Here is a 12,828-nt window from a genome sequence, read left to right on the forward strand (position 1 = left end):
GTACATACACCTGTATTCGTGTGTGTGTGTGTTTCTGGTACATACACCTGTATTCGTGTGTGTGTGTGTTCGTGTGTGTGTGTTTCTGGTACATACACCTGTATTCGTGTGTGTGTGTGTGTGTGTGTGTGTGTGTGTGTGTACAACATACCCTGTATGTTGTAGTTGTTTCCCTGCTCTTCAGCAGGTCATCATGTTCTGCAGAAGCCTGCCAATCACTCGTTCATTTCAATCAGCTGTGCTAAAGCTAAGATAAATAATGATTTATCATGAAAATACCTTCCATTATTGCATGCTAATGTTTGTTTGTGTGCTTAGGTGAGCTCTCTGGAGCAAGCCATGCTGGACGCTCTGGTGATGGACAGGGTAGACTTTGTGAAGCTGCTCATAGAAAATGGCGTCAGCATGCACCGTTTTCTGACAATCAGTCGTCTGGAGGAGCTGTACAACACGGTAACAACATGCACCAGCTACAACATAAATATACACCGGGCTGAGGAGAAATTTGTTTTATAATACTCTCATCTGTTCCAGAAACATCCTCCCAACAACCCAACTCTCCTCCACCTGGTTAGAGACGTTAAACAGGTTAGCAGTCAGTTCGTAGGGTCGCTCCAGCTGACGGGAACTCCAGTCTTCTAAATGTTTGGTGTTTGTGTGTTGCAGAGTAATCTTCCTCCAAACTATAAAATCACTCTGATCGATGTAGGTCTGGTCATTGAGTACCTGATGGGCGGGACCTACAGGTGCAACTACACAAGGAAACGCTTCAGAATAATTTACAACAATCTCCACGGCATCAACAGGGTAAGTGTGGGGAATGTGGCTCATCCTGCTGCCAAAACAACCTCAAACCTCTGATGATTGTTTAAAGATGTGAAGTCACTTTGGATCGTTGTTTTTGGTCAGTTATAAATTTAAAAAATGTCTGAAGTGTGTGGAGTTCTAACTGCATGAGAGGCCGTGTCATGTACTCAGATTCTCACTCAGATTAGACTAAAACTACTCAGCCCTCACTGCGGAGGGTCATTGGGGTCGTCATGGTTTAGTGAKTCTGAAAATGTTTCTATCTTCTGCATAGAGGTCTGGGCGCCACACYGCAGGTCCTGATTTTCATTTGAGGAAAAATCACGATACTTTTAGCATGCAGGCTGATAAGAAGGAGAAGACGAGACACAATCACTTCATCAAGACTGCCCAGCCATACAAACCCAAGGTAACTGCTGTTTGATTAAAAAAACACAAGCTTTCATTTAAACAAGAAAAGCCAAATCACTTTTTTCAGTGTTTTTGCATCTAAGTCATTGTTTGAGAAGGACTTTACCTCCCAGTTCCCCTTTTCATCCTCCTTTTGTGCTTGTCCTCAGTTGGAGACTGCTGCTGATCAGAACAAGAAGAGAAGCAAAGAGGAGATTGTGGATATCGATGACCCAGAGACCCGCCGCTTCCCCTATCCTTTCAACGAGCTCTTGGTGTGGTCGGTGCTGATGAAGAGGCAGAAGATGTCTCTGTTTTTTTGGCAGCACGGAGAGGAGAACATGGCAAAGGCGCTGGTGGCGTGTAAACTCTGCCGCTCTATGAGCTACGAGGCCAAGAAGAGCGATGTGGTGGACGACACCTCAGAGGAGCTCAAAGAGCACTCAAAGTAAGTTTTTCTGTGGCTTTAGAAAATCACCTCCTGWGTTTTTAATAATATGGACTAACGTTAATGACCTGCGTATCAGTGAGTTTGGAACATTAGCAGTGGATCTACTGGAGCAGTCCTTCAGGCAGGATGAAACCATGGCCATGAAGCTCCTCACCTACGAGCTGAAGAACTGGAGCAACTCCACCTGTTTGAAGCTGGCCGTCTCCTCTCACCTGCGGCCCTTTGTTGCTCACACCTGCACCCAGATGCTGRTGTCGGACATGTGGATGGGACGGCTGAACATGCGCAAGAACTCCTGGTACAAGGTTCATGCTCCATCTAGACTTTTATTTTTGGTCGCAAACAGAAAACTGGGCTTATTTTTAGTTTGAGAATCAGCATGTGTCTTTGAGATTCTGATTTTTAAAGTTTGAGAACAATTTAATTGATTAAACTTTAGTTGTGTTGTGGTTATTAACGCTTGGGGCACCTTTAACATGACTATACTCTTTCTTTACCTTAAAGGGATCCCTGATTAGTTGTAACATTAGACTTTGTTTGATAAATATTTATTTTAACTGTAAAATAAAGACTGTAAAAATACTGTGGGCTGTTTAGTTTTGTAAATTCTTAAAAATATATTTTAACACGGATGGAGTCATTTTATTTACACACAAAGCATTGTGGGTAAATGATGACGTGGATAGGTCGTCTGTGTGAGCGAGCTATATCCACCCTGAAGGTTAATCTTGGACAATATCTGATGATCGACTCTTTTAAATGAAACCAGAGAGCGTTGACAGAGAGGAGAAGGTAGAAATGACTCAGCCTGTAACTGAAAATATYGWTGGAGGACAACAGAGCTGCTTCATGGAAGAAGAACCTCAGCTTAGCCTGTTAACCTTCGCGCTAGCGCCAACACTCTATTGCCTTACATGTATTAGCTCGGTGCTAGCGCAGCAAACTAACGAGCTAAACTGAGGTCCTCCATCCATATTTTCAGTTGCAGACTGAGTCATTTTTGTGTTCCTCTCTCTGTCATGTGGATGGAGGACCTCAGTGATGAGAGGAGAATGTGTAGCGCTGAGCTAATACATATATATTTGGTGATAGCATCGGGGCTAACGCTAAAGCTAACAGGCTAAGCTGAGGTTCTTCTTCCATGAAGCAGCTCTGTTGTCCTCCATCCATATTTTCAGTTCCAGGCTGAGTCATTTCTACCTTCTCCTCWCTGTCAACGCTCTCTGGTTTCATTTAAAAGAGTCGATCATCAGATATTGTCCAAGATTAACCTTCAGGGTGGATATAGCTCGCTAGCAGCCTCACACTGAGGACCTATCCACGTCATCATTTACCCGGAATGCTTTGCGTGTAAATAAAATGGCCCCGTCCGAGTAATATGTTTTTAAACTTTTAGTTTAAAAATGATTAAAACTAAACATCCTACAGTATTTTTACAGTCTTTATTTTACAGTTAAAATAAATGTTTATTAAATAAAGTCTAATGTTACAACTAATCAGGGATCCCTTTAAGACCCGTAACAGTCAATGAAACTCTGTAATAAAGGTCTGGAGCCCCTGGGGGGTTGTTTTCATTTTATTTTGAAGGTAAAAGCTTAGATTTATTAGGTATTCATGAGAAAAGTATCATTTCAAGGTTCATGAAATTGGTCTTCAAACTGACATATTTATAGTCAAAGATAGTAAATGAATGTTCACATTTGGTGCCCCAAGGTTTAACAGTTCTACAAAACCAGAAGAAAAATGTAAAAATGATACAGAAATGCGATTTATTGGGGGTTTGATGTGGAAACTTTCAACAAACATAGCAGCAGCCACCCACATGAGTGTCTGTGTGTGTTTGTGTGCACCTCCAGGTGATTCTGAGTATCTTGGTGCTTCCTGCCATCCTGCTTTTGGAGTACAAATCTAAAGCGGAGATGGCTCATATCCCTCAGAGTCAAGATGATCACCAGATGACCATGGAGGACAGCGAGCACAACTTTCAGAACATAACAGAAGACATCCAGATGGTAAAACCTCACTCCTTCTCTGTGACTGACTGAAGCCTGTGCCACCGGCAGCTTTAATAAATCACTGGATAATCGAGAATATATGAGGGAGAAAATATTATTTTATGCTAAAGACGCACCTAGTAGGTTCAGTTAAGTGATCCAGACATGCAGTTTTAATGCATCAACCCTTTGCAGTATTATTATATACTCGTATTATGATGCTTTTCCATCAGATTATTCATTTGCTCATCCTTATCATAGCTGGTCTAACGGGATCTTGTTAACCTCTCTGCAGGATGTCTTCAAAGAGTCCCGACCCCATGAGCACATGGAGGTGAAACATGACATGGAGACACARGTCCGCTCCCGAAAGCTGCCCCTAACAAGAAAAATCCACGCCTTCTACCACGCTCCCATTGTCAAGTTTTGGTTCAACACGGTATAATGATTTAATTACTAATCTTTGAAATTATTCCCTTTTTAATGATATTTTTGTGTGTGTGTGGTATAAATCTATGTGGACGGGACACGTTTGGAAAAGCTGTGAAGAATAGTTTTTAAACACATTTTTACCCACTAAAATTTTGCCAGTGATCTCAGGCCGTTAAAACACATTTTCTTAAACCTTCATGTGCACATTCACCTCATTTCTTCTCAGTTGCTTTTGCTGTTATTTATATATATTAAAAAGAAAAGACCCGAGGCTGGTTCTCAGGACCCCGTGAGTCCGTGCTGCTGCTGGTTTTATTTGCAGAACAAAGGTTTAGTTRTCAGGTTGTTGGAACTGATAACATCAGTGAACACCCGGCTACATAATATAGTCTCTGCCTAAGCTTATCTAAATCTGCCGTACCTGCTTCCATCCTGATTCCAACACATCAGCCCAACACTGCATCACTGACTCATGCATCACCCATGGGAGAATAGCTGATTTTTCCATCACTTCGAGCCTTGCTTGTCAAGGTCCAGCTGCTTAAAAAAAAAGCTGTGGACCTAATCAAAGTTGCACCAGGAGACTGGCGTGTCTGCTTACATCTGTGGGTATTTTTTCCCACAGTCTGCGGTTCGATTGAGCAGCTTTATTTAAACAGCGTGTTGATTCCCCCCAGGGAAGCAGCAGTATATAGTTTCTGAACAAGTAAAGGGTCTACAGCTATTCTCTCTTGACGTTTTTGCAGCAGTGCTTTACGTTGACAGTGGCACGGTTTAAATACTAATATTAGGCAGGTAAAATGTTTCTTACTGCAATTTAAAAATAATGACCAAAAAACTACCTGACAACTATAAATGTCTGATTAAAGATTATACACACTCACTGATGAGATTTATTCAGACAATAGCTGTTCATCTTTTGCAGTAGATGCCAGATGTTAAACAATAGTTTTTTGCAGTAAAATTAAGTCTTAAAAACTGTCAAACATTAGAAACTATATGCCTAATTATTAGGTTTTTACCTAATAATTTAAGAATTGTTTTGTAAGGTTTTGAGGTTTTTAAGAATTGTTGTCCAGACGACAACTTTGATGCTGCATTATTGAATTATGGCCACTAGAGGGCAGATCTGACAATCTTAAGATGTTGGTAAATAAAATACATCAAAAATATTTAGTAATATATTTGAACCCTAAAGCTAAATGGAAACAACATAAAAAATGTAACTGGTATCATACAAAACCAGTAATTCTGTATTTGTAATCTGGTGAACATTGTTGCTTTAAAGACAGRAGTTTAGTTGTTTTAGGAGCCTCGCCTACATTTATATAATTTTTCCACTTGGCTTTGTGAGCTGGTTTCATCAAAAACTTCAGACAGAGAAAATTAAATGTCTTTTCCTCTCAGTTTATAAGCAGAAACCTAACCAGCAGCTGAGCATGGAGGCCAGAGGCTTTAGAAGGGAAATAAGTGTTTTGAGACCTTTTCGAAAGTATAAAGTGTTTTGTATACAAGACAAATTGTTTAGTTGTGTATTAATTTACTTTTGTTTTAAATGTGTCGATTTGCCAGTTTTTCCATAATGTTTTTTTGCCTCCTGTGTTTAGCTCTTCTACCTGGGCTTCCTGATGTTGTACACTTATGTAGTCCTGGTGAAACTGCCMGTTTGGCCTTCTCCTCAGGAGTGGGTGGTCATCCTCTATATCTTCACCTCTGCCATCGAGAAAATCAGAGAGGTGTGTAAAACTAACAAAAATATTCACAGTTGAAGTTAATGGGTACCATAACTTCATATGTTAAAGACAATAAAAAGTATTTTTTAAGCAGATTTTTACTAAAAGTTAGTCTGTTCATGTCTCTCCCTTSTCTTTCGGCTTCTCTCTTTTCTCAGATGTTTATGTCTGAAGCAGGTAAAATAGGCCAGAAAATAAAGGTGTGGTTCAGCGACTATTTTAACGTCTGCGACTTTCTGGCTATCGTGACGTTCTTTATCGGCTTCGGCTTGAGGCTGGGTCAAGGTGTCTTCTTCATCCCGGGGAGGACAATTTACTGTCTCAACATCATCTTCTGGTACGTTCGCCTCTTGGACATACTGGCTGTGAACCAGCAAGCTGGACCRTATGTCATGATGATCGCTAAAATGGTGAGTTCTTCATAATGAAAATATTSGTTTGAGTGAGCATTGAACTGCACTTTTTCAATTATGTGAATGTCTGTTTTATTAAGTAGGGGTTTACTGATAAAATCTGGTCCAGCTAAGACTGAGGGATTTCATGTCTGAACAGTTAAACAATATTTAGTTTGTTTTGTACCAAACAAAAATCAAATCATCTCATCCTGTTGRTGGCAGAAGTATTGTGAGATGAAAGGCAAAATATTTTAACTTGCCATTTTTGTTTAAGAGCTGCTGTCCTGCAAAGACAAACACTGTTAATTGTTTTTGTTTACATCAGTGTCCATGTTTTGTTTTGCTTTGAACATTCACATTTAAACAGCACTGATTATCTACATGCTGTTATCAGGTATTGTACCAAACTCTAACTCTAAGTGACCACATCACGTCCCTCATGTCCGGTCCTTTTGTGCTTTTTACATTTTTAATTTCACAATGTATCTTTTAACTGGTTATTAATAAAGGGATAATGTTTTTTGGTTCCTTGCTGAGGTTTCTATTAAATTAGCAGGAAAATAGCTCGGCTTAAGTTGACTAGACATTATCTAAATTTATTAAATGTATTTTTGAACCCTCATAGTTGTGTTCTTCTGAGTTGGGTTCATCTTTCCCTCATTTCCTGACAGTTCAAAGGTCCTGCTAGTTGGATTTTAACTATCGTTAACCTGTGTGCATGCTAGCTGCAGTTTTATTACTTCATACATAAAATACTAAATACATGTAAAAAATTACCATGTAACTAAAACTACAGTGGATTTAATTTCAGCAAGAAAACAAATATATTATTCCCAACTTCTTAAACCCCCTGTAGTGAAACTAGATTTAATTCAAATGTTCATGCTCCYTTCATGTGTTCATAGTTTGTTGGCCCTGAGAATTTAAATACACGCATTATAAACAACTTTTCTTTAATTTTGAAATTTTGAACCTAAGTTAAAGAATAGAAGAATGTTAGTTTTATTTGTTTAACAGGAAAGTAAAATAATTTCCCTTTAAGCAAAAATGCTAAAAGGTTGTCTGTGTTAGATTCCCAGGGCTGATTCAAACACACTAAACTCTCAAGTCTGTGAGATTTAAATATTTAAAGTATGTATTACTGAAAACTCAGTCATTCACTTCTGTGCTCTCCCCTGCAGGTGGCCAACATGTTTTATATCGTGGTGATCATGACTGTTGTCCTGCTGAGCTACGGGGTACCAAGGAAAGCCATCCTTTACCCAAACGAGGAGCCCAGCTGGACTTTAGCCAAAGATGTGGTTTTTCAACCATACTGGATGATGTACGGGGAAGTGTATGCCTATGAAATAGACGGTAAGGATGCTGAGCAGTGTAAGGGCAATTTAAAGCCTGAGTCAGCAGATTATCATCCTGTAACACCTAATCTCACACTGAAACTTTCMTCACTGCAGCAGTGACCTCTTCCATTAATTCATTGCTCAATAGAAAATATACAGTAAAATGTTTTTGTCGACTTGCTTTCCTTTAAAATCTAGTTTAGGAAAATCTTACTGTTTGTATGATAGAAGCAATCTTCTTCTTCTCAGTTTGTGCCAATAACACTGAAGGGGAAGCAAAGTCCCTGTGTGGTCCAGGAGTGTGGCTCACTCCTTTCCTACAAGCCGTCTACCTCTTTGTACAGTACATACTGATGGTCAACCTGCTTATTGCCTTCTTTAAGTAAGTGAAAAGCATTCGAATGACAACTTCCCCTGTTGTGTGGTTCCAGTGTGTTCATAGTTTTTTATACTGACTCTTCATTTTGCCGTCTTCTAGCAATGTGTATATACAAGTAAAGTCCATCTCTAATCTGGTGTGGAAGTACCAGCGCTACCACTTTGTTATGGCTTACCACGAGAAGCCTGTCCTCCCACCGCCCTTCATCCTGCTGTCCCACGTCTACTCCCTCTTCTGCATGTGTCGCAAGAGGAAGAAGGAGAGCACCTATGGACCAAGTACCTGAACGATCCRGCTTTTCTACATTAAAAACAAAAAGCTCAGCAGCACGAACGATTAACACCCTGCTTTACTTTCAGAGCTGTTTCTCACCGAGGAAGACCAGAAGAAGCTTCATGATTTTGAGGAGCAGTGCGTGGAGACGTACTTCCATGAAAAGGACGATCAGCATCATTCAGGGAGCGAGGAGCGCATACGTCTTACCTCAGAAAGGTGGGACTGTCCTCACCGTATCTAAAATAATCTTACAGTTGAATTAACCTCTTAAGCGCCATGGGGTTTTCTTGAGGTTTTTTCTCAAAATACCATGCCGAAATGTAATTGAGMGTATCTCAGAATTTACAAACTCTACTTAAATAATCTTGGTGTCAAAATAAAGCAAACACTTGAGAGATTTCATCAGAAGTYTGAGTATTAAAACAGCTGCTGTGGTTTTAGAGATATAGGGGATGGAACATAATTGTTTTTTTTTCACTCTCATCTGACTATTTTTTTCATTAGACAGTATATAATTCATTTAAAACCATAATGAAGTYGGCTAAAAACTCTTGGAAACCATAAAAACCACTTGTGGACATTACCGTGCAAAGATTCATGCTGCTAATATGAACTGGAGCAAAGTTACAGAGAATCTAGTAAAGAAATAATTTTGTCGTTCTGCACAGGACAGACCATGATGGTACCATCAATAAATGTAAAGAAATCTTAGGTTTTTACTTTATTTATATTTTCTTACCTGCCTTATAAGACTTGTTATTGAATGTTTGGATATTTTTTTAAAGAACAAACATTTATTTGTCACCATATATATTGTATAAAATAATGAGAAATTATATTTGATTTCAGTTAGATCATATTCACTCAAAATCAAGTAAAAAACCAACTTTTAACACACTTTACAACATATTTATACTTTGACTTGCTTTAAAAAATGATATAAAAAAATTGTCCTTTACAGATTTGTAACAATCCCATTTTGTACAGTTTGTTTACTTTCTGATTCAACTGCCTGTCGTTTGAACTGTGTTTGATGAATGTAAAAACAGTTTCCATGAGCTTTTAGCCAAGATTCTTCGCTTTGTTTTGATACCAAACATGTCCAGGTTCAATTGACAGATCTCAAGTTAAAAGAAATAGAAAACAGAAAAAGCTGTTTTGCCCCCYMTATRGGGGGCATGGGGCTCAAGAGGTTAAATAAGAGAAACAATTGTTTAGATATTAGGCTGGTAGGAGAGTTGGAGTATTCATATTAGCTACACTGCAGGTCTGAAACTGTTTCTGCTGAACTTTTAATCAATGAGTTCTGAAGCTGTTTTGTGTTTCCAGGGTTGAGACGATGTGTCTGCAGCTGAAGGAGGTCGGCAACAAGGTGAACTTTATAAAGCGCTCCCTGCACACGCTGGACTCGCAGATCGGTCACCTGCAAGACCTCTCGGCTCTGACTGTGGACACTCTGAAGACTCTAGCTGCTCAGAGAGCCTCCGAGGCCAGCAAGGTCCACACTCAGATCACCCAGGAGCTCAGTCTGTCCAAGAACGTGGTCCCAAGCATTGCTCCTGTGCCAGCAGACTCCAAAATGTCCGTCATAGGGAAACGCAGCGTGGGGGCCTACTTTGGGTCCTCGTTTCCTCAAGCAGGAGCCAACATCGCTGATTCTCTTTTCGGGACCGGCGCTGAAGGAGGAGCTGGGCAGGAAAGCCATCGAAGATTCGGGCCCGGCCCTGGAACAGAACTGAGGCTGGACCCAGCGTTGAGTCCAGAGAAAAGGAGCTTATTTGGGCTTGGACACCTGGCCGCAGAGGCTGGTTCCTCGGGCGGTGCCGGCTCCAGTGCCTTTGTCCAAAGTGCTGTTTTAGGGACGTCTCCGGAGCTCCGTCACAGAGGCCTCCCGCTCTCCCAAAGCAAACTAACCCGTCCACAAGAGCTGCAGCTTCCCGACTCCCCATCCAGCCTGCCCAGTGTGCCCTCCTCTGCTGCTCACTTCCAAATCAGCACCCCATCCCAGCCCAGTGGCTCCAGCCACCCCGAACTCGCCCTGGCTGGACTTTACCACCAGCCCCCGCAGCCWGAGCACATTCCTGTAGAGTTTGGGGCGTTTGTAGGTGAGTATGAGAACCAAGCTAAGTGTGCTGCTGAGAAAATACAGACGGAGGAAGAGGAGAAGTGTGTTTGTGTGTACCCTACAGTCATTGTTGTCTCTGAGAAATCCAGCTCTGCTCAGCCTGCCTGCATGCCTGCTTACGCTGGGGAGCCTGAGAATACTCAGGGGTTGAGGAGGGGGGAGGGGGAGGAGGGCGCCATCCGGGGGTCTGTGAATGAAGRGTTCAGCGAGGAAGACGTCCAGCGTGGCGCTCTGAGAAGAACCACACACACAGACACCCTCCCAGGTCCAGAGGCTTCACCGCCTCTCCAACCAGGCTGCTCACAGGCCCCTGCTGCAGCGACCGGGAGACCCCACAGACGAACGAGAGGCGGTGTTTCAGAACCAGCGGCCCCCCGGTGCCACGATCAAACTGAGTCGGAAAACAAAGACGGCGAGAAGATGATGTCGAGAGAAGCAGAGATGAGAGGTTTGAGTCTTAGTGTGAGCTCAGGTTGAGGGCTGCTGGGTGCTGGGAGCCTCTTCAACCTTTATCTTCTGCCTCATTTCCTCGCTCTGCTTCTGTGGGTGGCAAGAGTTCACACAGTGTGACTGAAACACCACGTTTTATTGAGCTGAATGATGATATAATAATATTATGTTTGTCAGGTGGAGGATAACGCAGGGAAGAGTCAATAAGAGTCTGATTTTAGAGTTTTGTTTTGMMTMTTTTTTTCACCGTTGAAGTGGTGTTGAATCAGTTCATCCAGCTCTGATTGCATCGCAGCGTTCACCGAAGAGTTTCTAATTGTGTGATTGTTTGTGTTGACTCAGGACACAAAGAGACTTTGGATGTTCAGCACTCAACACCCAAAGAGACCTCCAGCAGGCAGCAGAGCCCGACCACACAGAGCAGGGCGCAGGTGAGTGTTTCAAAGTGARGTTCAGAAAACGAAGAAGAAAAAGTAAAGAGAATAGTGAAATTAGAAATAGAGATTAGAAGATATGTGTAATACTGTATATATCTATAAAGAAACCACAAGACAACACACCCGACATCTTGGCTGTACACCTGCTCAGGTAAATGTTGTGTGAGAAAGTTTCTGCTCTTACATCTCACCACAGACAGACGCTCGGCTCCAGTAGCTACACCAAGAAGTCAAAATGGAGAAAACAGATTTTATCTTGTTTGTCTTTAATCTATTAATCCTTGACTGTTTTCCATGGGCTCGTCTTCATGTGGCTGCAGGCCGAAGGTCACGGTCTCATCAGAGCCGTCAACTCGTACGCCGGCTTCACAGAGTTTTACAGAAACCCACCTTTTCTTCACCCTGACTCCAGTAAGATCTAAAAGAAAAGATAATTATTCCTCTGTATCTTCTAAGACTCTGTCRCTGCTGATGTTGGAAACATTCTGGTTGGTTGTTTTTTGTAGCTCTGACAAAGAAGGACAGGAGCAGAGTTTCTGCTGAAGACATCCCCAGAGCTGCAGTACTTGTAAGAACTCTTGTCTTTTTAATGTCTAAAGACAAAACTAAATCTTTTTTAAAAACATTTGTCTTCTCTGCCAGGAAAGAATTCAGGTCAAATCAGCTCAAGCCAGCAGCCTGTAAGTTCTTTCACCAGCCAACAATTAATGACTGTAAACTGAATTTAACAAACCTAAACATGATGGRGTCTGTCTGATTTATTTGTCTTTTCTCTTTTAGGAGACCCCCTGAGCAAGAAACACTAAACGGTAAGACGTCTCTCTCCAGTTTCTCAGGGTCATCTTCTGTTCAGTCAGACATTTTATAAATGATGACCTTTAACCTCTCTGCTGATTATTTTCACAGATAAATTATTGTTTAGGGTTGTGGTTTTTTTTTTTTTACCGAACCTAATTTTAGAAAAGAAAGTAAAGTTGTTTATTTAGTAGTAATGAAGATAAAAACTTTTATTTAGCCTGCACATGTCGTCCTTCTCTGTGTATTTAATAAAATCTTCACTGTGTTTTCAGCTGCTGTTTCTCTGTACGCTGCACGCCACCCTCACCTCGGGCCCAGAAAGGACTGTGAGTGTAAGATCTCACCAGCTGCATTTCCTCTGTTGTAATTTTAATTTAAAGCCAAAGCATCTTTTAGCACAGACGTAAATATCACTAGACTGAACCCCGCCCATACCGTCCACTGGTAGCCTGACAGCATGGAGGAGCAGAAACAGACCAAACAGGACAACAGCTCACAGCCTCCATAGAAACTAATAGATAAACAGCAGCTGAACTGGATCTGTTTCACAGATTATCTGTCATGTTTTTACAATAAATTAATAATTATGTTAATTTCATTCAACAATTATGTAAAACAGCAGATTTATACCAGAAAAATATATAATTTATAAGTAACAATGATCTAAACCAGACCTGAAGTCAGCCTGTATTTTAGACTTTAGCTAGTTGAAAAATGATGACTTCAGCAAGTAATAAAGTATATTTATTATTTCTTCTTAATGTCATAAAAAATAAGAATATTTATATTTACCAGTCAACAGAAAATGTTCTCTGGTTATA

At 41.0% G+C, this 12,828-nt stretch overlaps 1 protein-coding gene across 1 annotated transcript in view; it reads left to right on the plus strand.

Moving 5' to 3' along the window:
* Positions 1 to 12,333, plus strand: part of trpm7 (transient receptor potential cation channel, subfamily M, member 7) — a gene marked incomplete at its 3' end in the record, with an annotated part of 34,128 nt that extends 21,795 nt beyond the window's left edge. Inside the window, 21 exon segments of the mRNA XM_014010433.1 lie at positions 319 to 453; positions 535 to 588; positions 667 to 807; positions 1,082 to 1,216; positions 1,368 to 1,645; positions 1,725 to 1,953; positions 3,505 to 3,660; positions 3,938 to 4,081; positions 5,682 to 5,810; positions 5,966 to 6,217; positions 7,384 to 7,558; positions 7,792 to 7,924; positions 8,021 to 8,199; positions 8,281 to 8,413; positions 9,527 to 10,770; positions 11,115 to 11,203; positions 11,530 to 11,620; positions 11,716 to 11,777; positions 11,852 to 11,889; positions 11,990 to 12,018; positions 12,280 to 12,333. Of these exon segments, the coding sequence (XP_013865887.1) occupies positions 319 to 453; positions 535 to 588; positions 667 to 807; positions 1,082 to 1,216; positions 1,368 to 1,645; positions 1,725 to 1,953; positions 3,505 to 3,660; positions 3,938 to 4,081; positions 5,682 to 5,810; positions 5,966 to 6,217; positions 7,384 to 7,558; positions 7,792 to 7,924; positions 8,021 to 8,199; positions 8,281 to 8,413; positions 9,527 to 10,770; positions 11,115 to 11,203; positions 11,530 to 11,620; positions 11,716 to 11,777; positions 11,852 to 11,889; positions 11,990 to 12,018; positions 12,280 to 12,333 (3,880 nt within the window).
* Positions 12,334 to 12,828: the final 495 nt, after the last annotated feature.

This window comes from Austrofundulus limnaeus, unplaced genomic scaffold (assembly GCF_001266775.1).
Source record: "Austrofundulus limnaeus strain Quisiro unplaced genomic scaffold, Austrofundulus_limnaeus-1.0 Scaffold69, whole genome shotgun sequence".
NCBI classification, from domain to species: domain Eukaryota; kingdom Metazoa; phylum Chordata; class Actinopteri; order Cyprinodontiformes; family Rivulidae; genus Austrofundulus; species Austrofundulus limnaeus.